Source organism: Anomaloglossus baeobatrachus, chromosome 7 (genome assembly GCF_048569485.1).
Source record: "Anomaloglossus baeobatrachus isolate aAnoBae1 chromosome 7, aAnoBae1.hap1, whole genome shotgun sequence".
NCBI classification, from domain to species: domain Eukaryota; kingdom Metazoa; phylum Chordata; class Amphibia; order Anura; family Aromobatidae; genus Anomaloglossus; species Anomaloglossus baeobatrachus.
The window spans coordinates 227,524,442-227,542,300 of record NC_134359.1 but is presented as its reverse complement, the minus strand read 5'-3'; the positions used below and the strand labels follow the sequence as shown (position 1 = coordinate 227,542,300).

General features: G+C 50.3%; 1 protein-coding gene across 1 annotated transcript; it reads right to left on the bottom strand.

The window, feature by feature from the left end:
• Positions 1-12,777: 12,777 nt before the first annotated feature.
• LOC142246668 (uncharacterized) lies at positions 12,778-16,651 on the bottom strand. Its single transcript, XM_075319732.1, has 7 exons — positions 16,492-16,651; positions 15,703-15,915; positions 14,699-14,837; positions 14,443-14,543; positions 14,002-14,160; positions 13,751-13,883; positions 12,778-13,021 (listed from the first exon to the last, which is right to left on the bottom strand). Exons 1-7 carry the CDS (start codon positions 16,649-16,651, stop codon positions 13,018-13,020), a joined length of 909 nt encoding a protein of 302 aa, XP_075175847.1. The 3' UTR covers positions 12,778-13,017.
• Between the last annotated feature and the right edge of the window lie 1,208 nt (positions 16,652-17,859).

Below are 17,859 nucleotides of genomic sequence, written 5' to 3'. Positions count from 1 at the left end.
AATTTTAAAGTTTTATCTTTATGTTTGAAGTCTGAAATGTGAGAAAAGGTTGAAAAATTCAAGGGGGCCAAATACTTTTGCAAGGCACTATATATGATAGGCTGCTATGACACTAATGCAATTCAGAGACAATTAATCAGTCACTGACTAACATACTATAGTTGTAGACTACCTGACAGCAAAAGAAGGAGAATGTGCCAAATAATTATTCCCGCCTGTTGCCATTATATTGACCCTGCAGACAATCTCCAGGTCAAAGGAGATATACATAAAATAAGTGACTGTAGGGATAAATGGTTACAAGGACAGGAAGAAAAAGAGTTTTGGTGGGGGAATATATTATCCATCTTGAATCTGGTAGATTTCATTATTTTGTCTATTGTTCCAAAAAGTTGTAAAAACAGTGATCTACAGTATATCACAAAAGTAAGTACACCTCTAACATTTTTATAAATATTTTATTAGATCTTTTAATAGGACAACACTGAAGATCTGACACTTTGTTACAAGGTAAAGTAGTCAGTGTACAAATTATATAACAGTGAATTTTGCATCCCCTCTAAATAACTCAAAACACAGCCATAAATGTCAAAACCGCTGGTAACAATGCAAGGTGTGAATGGGGAGCAGGTGTGTTACATTTGGTGTTATCGCTCACACACTCTCTCATACTGGTCACTGGCAGTTCAATATGGTTCTTCATGGCAAAGAATTCTAGGAGGATCTGAAAAAAAGAAAAGTTGCTCTATTCTATAAAAAGATTGCCAACACCCTGAAACTGAGTCGCAGCACAGTGGCCAAGACCATGTAGTGGTTTAACAAGACAGGTTCCACTCAGAACAGGTCTCACCATGGCCAACCTTCAGATTTTGGGCCACAGGACAGGATTCCAATAGGATAATTGTAACAGGCTGCAAAGTTCTGTACACAAAGGCACTCCTGTGTGTGATTCACTGTGTGTAGAGAGAACTGTGAGAGGAGCAGGAAGTGGAAAATTTCTCCTTGTCAAAGGTAAGGGCCTGATTGTGAGGGAGGACAATGACTTTGCTGAGAATAGAGAAGCACGGGAAGACAGGACACAAAATTTCCGGCAAGCTTGTGAGGAGCTGCGTGCTCTCTGGAGGTTGGTGGTTGAGGCTGCAGAGAGCAGAAACTGACTAGGCCAACCCTAAGCCACCAAGTGAATTGTTGGCTGGGAAGAAGGAGCCCGGAGCATAACCTTTGTGACACCCAGAGCAGTGCCTTGACCCCTGCAGAATTGTGAGTGGACAATGTTTGGGAATCTGCAGGGCCCTGCTGCAGGCAGAGACACGGACTCTTTTTGTGCGACTAGTGATTCCTTCTCGTGGGTTTTCGCATCAAAGACCATCTAGAGTGGCTGCAGCCAGAACATACCACAGGCCTGTGTCGGACTCCATCAGTAACACGGTACCTGGGTATCCAAGCAGTTGAAGCATTCATAGGTTGCACTTACTTTTGTGACATTTAGTATTGGTAAGTTGTAAGCCGGTGTGTTATTTCCAGAGATCTTCACTAAGCTACACCCATTAAATTTACACCATGTCTGCTGAAGCGTTAGGCAGTCACTGTTTGTTCCACCTATGATCCTTAGGTAAATTTATTCCTGCAGTTCATGAAACACATTGGAAGGATCTCTGGAGTTAACACCCTGCCCCTGGCGTATAGCCTGTCTGTGTGTACAGTAAGTATAGTACTGACTGGAAAGTAATTGTGAACGCAATTTCTTTTTGAGCCTCTTCCTTCCAGTAAATACAGTTTGGTGACATTTCTGCCTGGGCCTCAGTTTGTGACTCGCTGGATCTCATTCGGACCTTCGCTCATTACATTTCTGGCGCTACAGGCTCCTGCGTTCGTCGCGGCTGCCAGGGGACCCTCAACCAGCGGAAGTGCCACTGGTGCAGCTGGATCATTTCTGTCCTTGGCTCTGTCCATAACAAACGCTGAATCCTGCCGATTACACCAGTTTATGTAGGGGTACCACGGGGCAATTGTAGTCGTTGGTGGGGATGAATCCCAGCTGCTGAGCAGCCTTGCAGCATTAGTCTGTTCCTCTGCCCCCTCTACAGTGAAAGGGGAAATTTGCTGGGACTTGTGGTGCATGGTACTCACTTGTGGGCCAGAGACCCCTGCTGTCCTGATCTTCTGGGTTGCTCTTAGGCTGACAGTAGCAGCTGGTTCCCATTTCTCAGTTTCAGTACGACACACAGAATTCAGCGGACACCAGACACTTCTGTTCAACTAAAACTGTACTTAGCATGTCCATATCAACATATAGCTTCACAGTATGTGAGGCAATGCATCTTTCAGTTTTTGTTCATGGTACAGCATACATTCATATTGTTTCTGCTTTACACATAGACTACTCCTGCATGCTGCTTGAGGATTTCCTGGCACAGAGCCACTCTCTTGCTTCGGACCCCTTGTTCCTCCCACCCGGTGACTCCTGGTTGCACTTCCCCTGTAGAGAAGGGGGCTTTCAGGTGCTCTACTAACACCAACCCAGAGCCTTAGGCTCCGTACCTCCAGTAGTCTCCACACCTGGAATTTTCTGGGTCCAGCCCACCGGAAGCGGGCCCGCCTGGCCTAGAAGGCCAGGGTCCTACATCCTCTCTTCACTCTGTCATCACACTAACTGACTTTCTAAGATGGTTTCTGCCAGTAGCCTCTGCTCTGAATCCACCCACATTAACTATTAATCATCATACAAAGTACCCGTAATACAATAACCGACTAATAGTTGGCGACATTACCTTATAAAACATCCTAGAACCTTCACAACACACTCCTTTAGGGTCTCTATCACATTAATATTTACATTCTTTACACATACACATTATAACGCAATCCATGGGGTTTGCAGGAAAGCACTGACCATAGATCACCCTCTTACATAATGACCCCAAATACACCTTGAAGACAACCACTGATTTGCTGAAGAAGCTGAGGGTGAAGGTGCTGGACTGACCAAGCATCTCAAGACCTAAACCCTATTGAGCAATTGTGGGGCCTCCTCAAATGGCAGTTGGAGGAGCGCAAGGTGTCTAACATCCCTCAGCTCTGTGATGTCGTCATGCAGAAGGGAAGAGGGTCCAGCGGCTCCTGTGAAGCTCTAGTGACCTCCATGCCCAAGAGAGTTAAGGCAGTGCCTGAAAATAATGGTGGCTACACAAAATATTGACACCTTGGGCTCAATTTGCCCATTGTCACTTAGAGGTGTACTTACTTTTGTTGCCGGCAGTTTTGTTGGCAGTGGATTATCAAAGATACTCTTTATTTAGAGAGCACCAAATTTACACTATTATACAAGCTGTGCGCTGATTACTTTATATTGTATCAAACTTTCAGATCTTCAGTGTTGTCCCATGAAAAGATATAATAAAATATTTACAAAAATGTGAGGGGTGTACTCATTTTTGTTATATACTGCATGTATTACCCAAGTTATTGAATAGCATATGTGTCAAGAGATCCAGTACGACAGAATAATTTGTGGTTTATTATAGACCCTAGATGATGGGTGACCGCTACTAATGGGTTGTAGGTGTCCACACTGAGGGTGGATGGGTGAAGTGCTTAGAAAGTAAGTCCCATCAAGATTACTGTATAAATGAGACAGAAGCCCCTATGTGGATACCAACTGACTCAGTGGTAGATCTTACACCATTTATGAAAGGGGGAAATGCAAATAGAAGGGTTAATATTTTTCTCCATTCTACATTTTTAGTATTAGCTAGTCATATAGTCAGAGGCGTAACTACCGCGGTCGCAACGGTCGCGATTGCGACCAGGTCTGGGAGGTTAGGGGCCCGCAGCCGCCCGGCAGATCAGCAGCCAGCTCCTTTCTGTGAGAGAGGAGCTGCGCTGTTCTGCCGCAGACCACGCGGCGCGGCGACCGCTATATGACCCGGTCGCCGCCGCTGACACCGGGCCCCCCTGCCTGGTGTCAGTGGTGGCGTCACCGCGTTCCCGTCACTCACCGCACTGCGCTCCCGTCACTCACCGCACCGCGCTCCCGGCACCGCACTCCCGTCACTCACTGCACCGCGCTCCCGTCACTCATCGCACCGCGTTCCCGTCACTCACAGCACCGCGTTCCCGTCACTCACCGCACCACGCTCCCGTCCCTCACAGCACCACGCTCCCGTCACTCACCGCACCGCGCTCCCGTCACTCACCGCACCACGCTCCCGTCACTCACTACACCACGCTCCCATCCCTCACAGCACCACGCTCCCGTCACTCACCGCACTGCGCTCCCGTCCCCGCGCTTCCGTCACTCACCGCACCACGCTCCCGTCACCGCGCTCCCGTCACTCACTGCACCGCGTTCCCGGCACCGCTCTCCCGTCACTCACCGCACCGCGCTCCCGTCACTCACCGCACTGCGCTCCCGACACCGCGCTACTGTCACTCACCGCACCGCGCTCCCGTCACTCACCGCACCGTGCTCCCGTCACCGCGTTCCCGTCACTCACCGCACTGCGTACCCGTCACTCACCGCACCACGTTCCCGTCACTCACAGCACCGCGCTCCCGTCACTCACCGCATCGTGCTCCCGTCACTCACCGCACCGAGCTCCCGTCACCGCGCACACTGCAGTGCTTTGATATTGCATAGAGCGGCCGGCGCCGCTCTTTGCATGATCAGTCTTCCCCCGTGCCTGCGGGTGACGTCACTCCTGTGCGACTGCTGTGTGTGGTGAGAGCACAGAGCGCAGGAGGATGCCGACCGGAGCCACGGGGGAACGAGGACAGAAGTGAGGACGGGCAGTGGTGCAACAAGCAGAGGTGAGGACAGAGCTGCGGTGGAAGGAGAAGAGAGGTGAGTTCTTGTTTTTTTTATAAATCATTGAGCACACGGGAAGGCTGGCTGCAGACACATGGAGTCCTTGGGAGGGCCCTGAGACTTGGAGGCCCTGGGGGGGCCATGGCTGCAGGACACATGGAGGCCCTGGGGGGGGCTCTGGCAGCAGGACACATGGAGTCCTTGGGGGGCCCTGGCAGCAGGACACATGGAGGGCCTGTGGGGGCAGGCTGCAGGACACATGGAGTCCTTGGGGGGGCCTGGCTGCAGGACACATGGAGTCATTAGGGGGGCTCTGGATGCAGGACACATGGAGTCCTTGGGGGAGCCCTGGCTGCAGGACACATGGAGGCCCTGGGGGGGGGGTCTGGCAGCAGGACACATGGAGTCTTTGGGGGGGGGGGGCCTGGCTGCAGGACACATGGAGGCCCTGGGGGGGGCTGGCTGCAAGACACATGGGCTGCAGCCCAAGGACTCCATGTGTCCTGCAGCCAGCTGCCAGGGCCCCCCCAGGGACTCCATGTGTCCTGCAGCCAGGGCCCCCCCAAGGACTCCATGTGTCCTGCAGCCAGGCCCTATGGAGGCCCTGGGGGGGCTGGCTGCATGACACATGGAGGCCCTGGTGGGGGGCTGGCTGCAGGACACATGGAGTCCTTGGGGGGGAGGCTGGCTGCATGACTCATGGAGACTTGGGAAGGGGCTGGCTGCATGACACATGGAGACCCTGGGGGGCTTGCTTGGAAAGCTGGATGCTGAGGGAATGATGTATAGCAGAGCATGGGAAAGCTGGGTGTTGAGGACAAGATGGATATCAGAACATGGGAAAGCTGGGTGCTGAGGGTAAGAGCCAAGTGTCAGCATCATTATTCTGTACCCCGAGTGTCAGTGTACGTGGAGGGAAGGCCCCGGTCCAAATTTTGCACCAGGGCCCATCAAACTCTAGTTACGCCACTGCTTATAGTCTAATATTGAAGGCATCACATGTGGTCTAATATTTTCTTATCTCGTATGCAATGTTCTGAGAAAACTGTGTTATGGGCAGTATACTGCGAGAGACATGATACATTAAAGTTATAACATTTCTGAGAAGGAGGGGGTCGGTGAAACTTCCAATGGGAACATTGCATGCAGTATTATGTGGTGCCCCTGACCTGGTCAGGCATCACTGAGTATTGCACCCACGCCAGGTTAGTACAATACAGGTAATTCTGAAGGCTGATTAGGGTGTGGACACACAGATACCAGTAACCAGGAACACACGCACAGCTAGAGGGTACCCCTGAGCAGACTCAGGGAAGGGGCGTGGCCCTCGACTCCCAGCTAGTGGTGGGTGGTGAGACTGGAAACGAGGAGTGTGCAGAGACAGGCACACAGGGGAGGGAGTAGTGAGCCAGTCGGCTAGTGGAGCTGAGAGAGCGAGGAAGTGGAGTGCAGAGCAGCTAGGCCGACACTGCACCTGTAGTGGCTGCTGGCGGGGGAGAACGGCTACCTTGCAGTGCCGCCTGAAAACCACCTAGGGCTGGAGTGCTAAGAGGTGGCTGAGTAAGGGGACTGCCTGGTGGACCAGGCCCACACGGGTAAACAGGTTCCCAGAGCAGGAACCCATTTACTAGGCCTGCTAAACCTGTTGGTGAGGGCACTGCATGCCCTTCACCAAACCTACACAGAGTTTGCAGCTACAGCAGCAACGAGGGGGGCCATAAGTGGCAGAAGGCAAGCAGCCAGAATTACTTGGTCCACGCTGCCCGCAAACGGGCCAGAAAGGGGAGAACAGGCGGAAGCAACTTCCCTGGGTGATTCCCACAAGACTTCAAGTCGGAGTCACCCCAAACAAAGAGGGCAAGGAAGGCAAGTCAGCAGTCACCCCTACATCAGCCGAAGGGATACCTGGTTCCTCCTGGTTCATCATAGCATCGCCCAGGTTAACTCACCCCCGCCATCTGAAAGTGAGTAAAAACCCTAAAAGACTTTGCTGCTTGCGTGTGAGTTCTTCTGCGACCTGTGGTACTACACACTTACACTGGGCCCTTGTGCCAGCCTCACTCTCGGGAGGCCACAACAACTGACTGCATCTAACATCAGCCCCAGGTGTCCCCTAAACTGCAGTGGCGGTCACCCCTGACTGCAAATACCAAGAGTGGCGTCACAAATCCCCCATCGAAGGTAACCTACCTGTGACCAGAAGATTTCCAAGCCCATGGAGACCCTGCGGCGTCCTGCATCAGAAGGTAATGCAGGGCTCCAGATATTACATTTGTTTGTAAATGGTATAAGAATACTACTCACAGGGGAATAATCAGAATAGTTTATGCCCTCAAGCGGTGTGTGTTCTTTTCTATAGAAGATCGTGACTAAGAGGGCCTAGTCCCACAATATGTCCTAGTCACGGACGGGGGCCGTCTACGGCACGGCAGTGGCTGCTCGGGACGCTCGGATCTGGGATTGTGGCTGGGGCTTGAGTGGCAGCCGGTCCGGGGCTCGCGCAGCGGCAACTGTATAAAGGGAGTGTATTTACAGGGATATAGTTTGTCGGTGACGCCACCCATGGGTCACGGTGAGGGTAGGTAACATCGCCGCTGCCTTGTTATGGGGTGCCCGGGGTTGATTGAGCAGGGCAGCAAGGTGGTATCCCCTCCACAGGTAGGGGAGGTGTTGTCCCGGGGCCCGGGGTGCACGGGGAAGGATGCTACGGAGCGTGTTCTGCAGGGACCGGACCGGGTGGTATTGGTGTACTCACAGTTCCAGAAGAAATGTGTGGCGCCCCTGAGGCTTCCGTCGCCACAGGTCATTGCACCCCACCAGCGGTGTGATGCCCCATTCTGGGAGAGGAAGAGAGTGAACTCCGGTCCCCTGGTAAATCCACACTACACCCATTGTTAGGTACATACTGGGACCAGGGAAAGTGGCAGGCAACCCTCCCATGCTGCATGCTGAGAGGGGCTGTAAGACCCATCCCTGCTCCCATAGGGTGGTAGCTTAGCAACTGGGGAGGTGGGAGGAGCCACCAGAGAGCAGATAGAGAAAGGAAGGTCAAGTTAGTTTCAGTTTACCTCAGGGAGTGAGAGAAGCAGCATGTAGTTGGAGGAGAAGAACGAGAGAAAGGAGGGAGGAGGAGGCCTGCTGAGGCAGGCAAGGAGGAGAAAGAAGAGAAGGAAAGAAAGGGTCGCAGGGCCGCGGGTAGTCCTGTAGGTACCACGAGCTGTCCTTGTTGGGTACCGAAGCCGAGGGCCCAGAGGCGCTACGAGTAGCTGCAGGCTGCGGTGGCCTGGTCCACAGTGACATCGGTGGAGTGATTAGCTGCGACAGGGGACGGTCCCTAGAGACTGGAGGAGTGAAAAGACAATCTCCAGACAGTAAAAACCGAGGCCCAGGGAATTGCAAGCTCCCAGGGCCAGAACCCAGAGCAGACCTTCAGAAAAGGGGTAATCAGCCGACAGGTGACCCCCCAGCCTGGAGGCTGTAATGGAGGCCAAGCCAAAGTCCATCTAACTAAGGCAAGGCTAGTGAAGACAGTCGAGAAAGAGACACTAAGAGAGAGGGTACCGGATTTCACACTCTGAATCACCCAGAAGACGGAGGTCCCTGACAGCGGTCCCAGCAGTCCAAGGGTTCTGCCTGCCCTGACAAGAACCGTGAGTAAAAGAACTTGAACTGCACCTCTGAAGTTGCCTCAGTTATTTCATCTGCATAGACATTTACAAGCACCAACTGTGCCCCGGGCATTGCTCCACCTGTGGGGAGCAGTACTACCATTGCTGCCATAATATCATCCCGGAGGCCTCACACAGCAGCGGCGGCTTATTAGCCGCATACCACAGGTGGCGTCACGAACACAAACTTAAAGTCATCCGCCACATATTCAACTGACACCCACCAGGGCCACGGAGCCGGGCCCAGCCACCACTGACTACCACCGGACTAGTCCGGCCCGGCACCGGGTGTCCCATAGCCCTGGGGTGGGCGAGTCAACTTTGGCGTCACGAACAGGATTTCGTGCCCGGTCTAACCGGGTACTGTGCGCCTGGAGAACCGTGTGACAGACTGTGTACTTTACTGAGAAACCGCCGCCATTAGCGCTGCTGAGAGCGGGAAGAAGGGGGGCGTGCAAGAAGAAAGGGCGCGAAGAGAAGCCCCGCCCCCTTGTCCAAGAAAAGCGCGCGAAGCGGTGCCCGCCATAGAAAGCGGAAGAAAAAGAAGTGGTGACCAAATAAGCTGGCCGGCTGGCAGACAGAGTTTAAAAAGCCAGACCAGCAGACAACGAAAATGTACCTTATCGCAAGCGGAGTGATGCCGGTCGTGGTGGGCTGGGCGCCAGTCTGGCGCCAGATGCAAGTGCAGCCTCCGGCCCCGCCGCCGAGAAGGGAAAGGGAGAAGCCGAGTGGCGTGGTCGAGCACCCGAGCAGTAATCCAGCAAGCGTTCCCCAGGTCGGCAGCATGGCAGAGAGGCTGCAGGAGTGTACACCTGGGACCGGGAAGATGGATCCCGAGCTGGACCTGCTCCGGGAGGAAATGCGAATCCTGGCTCGGAGACTGCGTAACCTGCAAGCAGAGGTGGACCGGCGGAGTGAAACACCGATGGTGCCGGAGAGTGTGGGCCACAGGATGGAGGCCGCGGAGCAGCGACCGGGTGAGCAATGTGAAGCCCCGACCCGTCCGGACCCACTGACCCACCAAGCGCCACCGCCCTGTCCCTCCACTGTCCCGCAGGCCTTCCCCGCCAGCCCCGCAAATGCTCGGTGGGGCACCGGAGGCCTGCCCGAAACCCCCGCAGACGGAGCCTGGGGAGGGGTGGACCCCGACCAGCTAGTGGGCCCCCTACCGAGTCCCCCTGTGAGTCTCCTGGGAGCGACATCCCCGGGAGTGCACTGGGACGCAGCGCCCATAGAGAGTAGGGGACTGCAAAAGCCCCTGCGCCCCAAGGAAACCGCACTGGCAAACGAGCTGACCTGCCGGAGATTGGTGCAGGAGTACCAGCAGGAGCGGGAGGCCCGGGAGGAGACGGCCTCAGAAGAACCGGAGTGGCGCCGCACTATGCCAGCGTGCGGCGTCTCTCCTGTCAGCAGCAGCCGCAGCACTACCTCAAGGCAGACCCAGGTCACAGAACTGAGCAGAGGTCCTGTGACAGCCACGCAAGAAACGCAGACCAGGATCTCCATGGCCTACATGCTGCCCAGGGCCCTGCCAAAGAAGGACCCCTGCAATGAAGAGTAAAGATGAAGAGCTGCTGAACTGTAAATAGCCCCTGTTTGCCCCTCATTCTTTTCGAAGATGACACCCTTTCCTACTGTACTGCCCCTGATTCTTTTTGAAGACGTCACCCCCATGTTATGTGCTACCGGGCCACTGAACTGGAATGTGGGCCCCGGTGGAAGTGTATGTGTTATGTCATACCAGGCCACTGGACTTAGTGGCTGGTATGTTGTTGATATGTTATATGTAACCAGGCCATTGGACTTAATGGCTGGTTGAAGATGTCACTTTAGTTTGATTGAAAGAAACGAACTGCCGGGCTACTGGACTTGTAGTAGCCAAAAATGTAATTAGTTGCACCCGTTGTGCCCCCTACCAGAATTATGGGGGATTTGCTTGAACCGTGCAATGAACTGGAAGTGCACACTTAGAGTTTTCTTTATAAGAAGTTTGCAACGTTTATGATATGTGCCTCCCATAAAGGGAAGAAATGTTTTACTGTTTTATGTTATTGCATACAAAAATGTTTTTGCAGTGTCTCCACATGTTTTTGTTGTTTTTCAGCCCGAGGACGTGCTGGGATTTGCTGTGGGGGAGTGTGGCGCCCCTGAGGCTTCCGTCGCCACAGGTCATTGCACCCCACCAGCGGTGTGATGCCCCATTCTGGGAGAGGAAGAGAGTGAACTCCGGTCCCCTGGTAAATCCACACTACACCCATTGTTAGGTACATACTGGGACCAGGGAAAGTGGCAGGCAACCCTCCCATGCTGCATGCTGAGAGGGGCTGTAAGACCCATCCCTGCTCCCATAGGGTGGTAGCTTAGCAACTGGGGAGGTGGGAGGAGCCACCAGAGAGCAGATAGAGAAAGGAAGGTCAAGTTAGTTTCAGTTTACCTCAGGGAGTGAGAGAAGCAGCATGTAGTTGGAGGAGAAGAACGAGAGAAAGGAGGGAGGAGGAGGCCTGCTGAGGCAGGCAAGGAGGAGAAAGAAGAGAAGGAAAGAAAGGGTCGCAGGGCCGCGGGTAGTCCTGTAGGTACCACGAGCTGTCCTTGTTGGGTACCGAAGCCGAGGGCCCAGAGGCGCTACGAGTAGCTGCAGGCTGCGGTGGCCTGGTCCACAGTGACATCGGTGGAGTGATTAGCTGCGACAGGGGACGGTCCCTAGAGACTGGAGGAGTGAAAAGACAATCTCCAGACAGTAAAAACCGAGGCCCAGGGAATTGCAAGCTCCCAGGGCCAGAACCCAGAGCAGACCTTCAGAAAAGGGGTAATCAGCCGACAGGTGACCCCCCAGCCTGGAGGCTGTAATGGAGGCCAAGCCAAAGTCCATCTAACTAAGGCAAGGCTAGTGAAGACAGTCGAGAAAGAGACACTAAGAGAGAGGGTACCGGATTTCACACTCTGAATCACCCAGAAGACGGAGGTCCCTGACAGCGGTCCCAGCAGTCCAAGGGTTCTGCCTGCCCTGACAAGAACCGTGAGTAAAAGAACTTGAACTGCACCTCTGAAGTTGCCTCAGTTATTTCATCTGCATAGACATTTACAAGCACCAACTGTGCCCCGGGCATTGCTCCACCTGTGGGGAGCAGTACTACCATTGCTGCCATAATATCATCCCGGAGGCCTCACACAGCAGCGGCGGCTTATTAGCCGCATACCACAGGTGGCGTCACGAACACAAACTTAAAGTCATCCGCCACATATTCAACTGACACCCACCAGGGCCACGGAGCCGGGCCCAGCCACCACTGACTACCACCGGACTAGTCCGGCCCGGCACCGGGTGTCCCATAGCCCTGGGGTGGGCGAGTCAAATGCACACAGAGTCCAATGGTAAACCAAATTGCCAGTGACCAGTAGCCTTTGGTGGGTGTATTGCCAACTAGACAGTAGTCCGGTAGTCCAGAGACTCCAACCTCCGACTACCACTACAACTGTCAACTTCTACAGTCCACTCTGAACTCACTCCTTTGCTTGTCTGAGCTAAACTGACTTGTTCCCTCCCCTGACACCTCAGAACCCCTAGGTGGGCGTCACCATCCGCTTGGCCCTGCCCACTGGTGTGTCCCTATTGTCATGGGGGGTGACTAGGTTTTGCTGGCTGGTGTTATGTACCTAGATGTGGGGTTGTGTTGGTGTGCCTAGGAGGATGGAGTCCTGCACCTGGTAGATTGGTGCAGTCTCTGTGACAACCTGGTTTTGCCAGGGCATCACATCTTCTTTGGTGATCCAGTAATCTAACATTGAGTTACAACAAAAAAGCTACAACAACAGCTATAAGAATACTCATATACACATGATATAGGCTGACTAATTTATTAACTTCATTCAATTTGTGTAATATAGAAGTTTCCATTAGAAGTCAGGACAATATTTTATGTGGCCCTGATGATGATGATAACAGGGGGCCTTGACTCATGAAGAGTCATCCTTCAGCTCTCAGGAAAGGAAAACCCCCAGTGGAGGAAACCTTTAGGGAACCATGGCTAAAGGAGCGCCCTTCCCTTGGGCTTTACAGGTCCAATTGTGAGAACAGAGACCGAGCCCGGAATCTGCCTCTTTATGCAGCAGGAAGTCACTTGTATTGTGACTACATCTGACTGCGGAAAGTCCAGTATCATGTCCATGAGTGAGAGCAGAGACCGAGCCCGGAATCTGCCTCTAGATGCAGCAGGAAAGTCACTTGTATTGTGACTACATCTGACTGCGGAAAGTCCAGTAAAAGTCGTATCCATGGGTGAGAGCAGAAACCGAGCCCGGTAATCTGCCTCTTTATGCAGTAGGAAAGTCACTTGTCTGTGACTACATCTGACTGCGGAAAGTCCGGTAAATGTCATATCCATGGGCGAGTGCAGAGACCGATCCCGGAATCTGCCTCTAGATGCAGCAGGAAAGTCACTTGTATTGTGACTACATCTGACTGCGGAAAGTCCGGTAAGTGTCATATCCAGTGGGTGGGAGCAGAGACCGAGCCCGGAATCTGCGTATCGACCTCGCTTTGCCTCAACTGTAATACATGATCAAAAATAAGGAAAATAGTAAGGAATAATATAAATACATGGATGTATACGATAACGAGCAGCACAGCCAAGAAGATTATGTCATCTATTAGATCAGTGCCTCTCAAACTGTAAGGCTTCCCTTAGAGACAGCTGGGGGGGCAGTTTCCATAGAAGTGATGGTGTGCTGCACAGTGCAGCAATATTTAATTTAGAAACATCGTAGGTAATTTTGTAGTTATACTAACACTATATTATTACATTGGGTTTATGAGACAACACTGAGAAATATTTTTGATATTAGTATGGGTTTTAACTCTGCATGGTGAGGCCTAGGCACCACCAGTGGTCTGTCTGGTGAGGCCCAGGCACCACCATGGTCTGTCTGGTGAAGCCCAGGCACCACCATGCTCTGTCTGGTGAGGCCCAGGCACCACCATGGTCTGTCTGGTGAAGCCCAGGCACCACCATTATCTGTCTGGTGAGGCCCAGGCACCACCAATGGTCTGTCGGTTGAGGCCCAGGCACCACCATGGTCTGTCTGGTGAAGCCCAGGCACCACCATGGTCTGTCTGGTGAGGCCCAGGCACGACCCATGGTCTGTCTGGTGAGGCCCAGGCATTATTTTGTTCTGTCTAATGAGCAACGAGTAGAAAAAGTGGGCAATTTCAATTTATATTAAAACATAACATATATCATAAAACATATGTACATAATACAAAATCATAAGACCTTACCAGGTCAGGAGGTCTCCGTCCTTTGTTTTGAAGTAGGCGGCAAAAAGTTGTGCCCTAAAGAGCATGTTTACACACTGGCAAGTGTGGATGTTTCTTGGAGGAAGAAGAATATCTTCCATGTCCTCTTCTCCTTCTGTAAAACACAATGTTTATACATATTAATAGACATTGATTCTACTTCATTCCCGGTGTGGGGTTGGACACCCAGAAACTACTAGAAATTGCGCAAAGTGAAGATAAAATAAACTTACCATCAGAGGAGGTGACCACATCCTCATCTGGCATGCCGATTATTACATCAGGGGGGCCAGACACAGAGATCTTGGTCTCCTCAAGGATATCTCTATTATCAGTCTCGGGTCCATGAGGAGCATCATCAGTAAGAATCTGTATTTTGTCCTCATGTTCTCCTGCAACACAAAATATTGAAATCAGCATTAATTAATAAAAATCTTCTATGTGTTTCTTGTAGACAATTTCCTTTATATCTAGGATTCAGTCACTGACGGGATTTGGATTCAGAGACTATTTTTCTCTTAAAATGATGTTACTGCATTAAATACATTTTGAAATATGGAAAGACACAAACCAGAATGTCCTCAGTGTAAGTAACTGACTTCATGTTGCTAGTCGGGGGTTGGAGACCCAAAAAATATTAGAAATTGCTTAAAATGAAGATAAAATTATCTTACCGTCAGCAGAGGTGACCACATCACAGCCGTCCATTACAGGCGGCGAGGCCCATTCACCATCTAGATTTTCCTGGTGACGCTCGGGCATTTCTTGGGTATGTCTAAAGAAGAAGGAGTAGAAAAGTTTGAGAGGCCTTGCTCTAGATAATAAATACATATGTTAATATTTCATAAAACATATATATATATATATATATATATATATATATATATACAAACATGCATACAGATAAGTGGTAAAGTGGTAAGAACTTACTGTGGTTGGAGGTCACAGTCCTTTTTGTCGGCAGACATAGAGCCTTCTGATCCAATCATGTCCGTTCCTTGTCCAAAAAGTGTCTTGTAACTTGGAAGCGAAGGAGGAGGTGGAATATTTACTATGTCCTCTTCATGTTCTGTAAAACACATTAGACCCGATACATTATTTGTGTCATATTCTTTATTTTGGTTTCCTGGTATTTGTCAAAGGTTTTTTGTTCCACATTCTTGAAAGTGGTTCATACATTTTGTGAAAAACAAACAAAAAGTCCTTTTTTTGGCCTGTGACTTGGTTTGCCACTTTTTGAACGCTTTACGAAATTATGCAAATTTTGCGCCACAATTTCAGGCAAACATAAAATGTCTCCGGGTGGAATGGAGTACATAATACATAACTGATGGATTAGAAAAAATATCTGGAAACCACAAACCCGGCCCCTTTTGGTGAATATAAAAACCAGACAAACACATATAAAGTAGACTTTACAAAAGGTGAAAAACAAAATGAGAATTAGGCAAAAAAAAATGGGAAAAACACCAAAAAACAGACAAGTAATAGGTGCCAATTAGGTCCATTGTTTATAAGGTCAGCTGTTAATTTAATGGACAACGAATCTACTTCATTGCCGGCCTAGGGCGGAGACCCAGAAAATATTAAGAAACTGATTGAGTTTTTTCTCTCCGCTGGAGTGGGGCTTTAAATGTAAGTACCCGCCCTCTGTCTTATACCCACCTGCCGCCATCTTCATTTTTTTCTGGTGGCTCTCTGATCGGTAACTCCAGTATTTTATGGAGCGCACTGGAGGTCACAACTCAATGTACGTCTATGAGAGCCTTGTTCTGGCTCTCAGAGTTGCATAATTTCTGAGTGGCGACAAAAAAGGATGAAACCGCCGGAGGGGGAGTATAAGAATGGGGCAATTACTTACATTAAAAGCAGCACCCCAGCGCTGAAAAAAATACTGAAAGAAATTGTTCAAAGTGAAGATAAAATAAACTTACTGTCAGAGGCGGTGACCACGTCCTCATCTGGCATGCCGATTATTACATCAGGGGGGCCAGAGGCGGTGACCATATCCTCATCTGGCATGCTGATTATTACATCAGGGGGGCCAGGCACAGAGATATTGGTTTCTTCAAGGATGTCTCCATTTTCTGTCTTGGGTCCATTAGGAGCATGATCAGCAATAAGCTTTATTTTGTCCTCATGTTCTCCTGTAACACAGAATATTGAAATCAAAGTTAATAAAATAAAAAGCGTTTCTTGTAGACAATTTCCTTTATGTCTCGGGTTCATTCACTGCCGGGATTTGGATATCATTTGTTTTCCTAAAATGTTGTTTTTCTATTACCATAATTTTCGTTTTATAAGACACACCCCAAATTTAGAGATAAAAAATGGTTAAAAAAAATGGGGTCCGTTTTATACTCCGGTGTTGTCTTACTGGAGAGAAGAGGCAGTGGTGGTGGAGTGGAGTCACAGGAGGCAGGGGTGGTGCTGGTGGGGTCTGTGCTGGCAGTGGTGGGTCTGTGCTGGCAGTGGTGGGTCTGTGCTGGCAGTGGTGGGTCTGTGCTGGAAGTGGTGGGTCTGTGCTGGCATTAGAAGCTGCAGTGGCTGTGTGGAGCAGGCCGATGCAGCAGTTGACCCAGATGCTATGTCGGTTGTCCGAGCTTCAAAGAATGGCACCCAGAGCGGCACATGAGCAGATGGAGCTCTCTCTTGAGCCCCCCACACCTGAGAATCCCTTCCCCGGTCGTGATACACTGTCAGATGTGTAAAGATGTAGTTACCATTTGGTTTGCCACTGCTCTCTCGCTCTTGGTAGGAATACCACAGGCTGTATAAGTCGTCGTGGCATTCACTATCTTCGTCGGCGTGCCATAGACCTTCCTCATCTCTTCTGGATTTTTTGTTTTTCCGAAGTCTATAAAATGGTAAAATTAAAGTCATATTGTAAATAATAATGAAATGTTATTTCTGCACAGAGTAATAACACGTTTTACATGACATGTTCCTATCAGGAGAATTATCACCATTCTGTCATTTCAATCAACATTTATTTTTCATTATCTACATAAAAGTCTAATCTGCCCCATCAGTTCCCCGGGCTCCAGTCTGCAGTGACCCTAGAAGTCTGCACTGGAGCGGAGCCTGGGCCAGCCGCCTCTTGTGATTGGGAAGAGCCACAATGTCCTCTGTGGAAGTGCGGCACATGTCCTGGTATTGGGGAAGAAGCACTGGATGCCGATAGGGAGAAGGAAGTCCCCAGTGCTCAGCTCCAGGGTCCAAAGGCACTGACATGGCCTCTGGACCAGGGTCCTGCACATGGTTTTCTAGCCTACACTGAAATGTCCCCAATACTGGAGTGACCTGAAGATGAGACATTTCTCCTCCAGACTCCAGTGTGGCCCATAAATCATTCCTTACTATACTTACTTATAGAAGAAGGTAGAGATGGCAGCAGCTGTTCTCACAAGGACGAAGACAAGAGCAGCACCTATAGCAATGCTAATGAGCAGATCCCGAGAATTATTAGGAAGGATGATGTTATCCCCTGAAAGAGAAAAAGAAAGAACAGAAGTGATCAGATAACCCTTCACCAGATAAACTGTGCAATATCTTCACATAGAAATCTGCTTATTTCATCTCTGACCTTTCATTCTCAAAATGCTGAATTCTGAGGTGAAATCTGTCTTCAGTGACTACAAATCTCCCATTACTGAGACAGGAGATGACAGTTGGTTCTCATAACGTTCTATGGAGATCTGTACCTTACGGTCAGGAGAACTTGCAGCAGAATGTCTGTCGGCCACTCGCGCCTCCTCCCTCCATAGAACATGAAAAGCACCAACTGTCATCACCTATCTCAGGAATGGGAAAATTGTATTCACTAAAGACAGAATTTACAGGTGAATTAAGAGTGAAAAATCAGAGAGAAGGAGAAAGAAGCAGATTATCTCTAATAAGAAATATTACAAAGTCGCTTATTTACATGTGTATTATTGATTTATGAAATAAAAATTAAAACGGCGGTTCCTCTTTACCCCATAGTCAGTGTATATCTGGTAATGCACTTACCTCCCTGGATCTTGTTCTCTGGTATAGACCGCATGTTGCGGTTTCCGATGGGAGCACCTGTCACAGGCGCTAATAGCAAA

Coding starts and splice junctions, on each gene's coding strand:
- LOC142246668 (XM_075319732.1), bottom strand. CDS start 16,651: ATGACTTTAATTTTACCATTTTATAGACTTCGGAAAAACAAAAAATCC. Junction 15,916..16,491: donor GAGCAGTGGCAAACCAAATG/GTAACTACATCT, acceptor TCTGTGTTACAG/GAGAACATGAGGACAAAATA. Junction 14,838..15,702: donor CGTGGTCACCGCCTCTGACA/GTAAGTTTATTT, acceptor TGTGTTTTACAG/AACATGAAGAGGACATAGTA.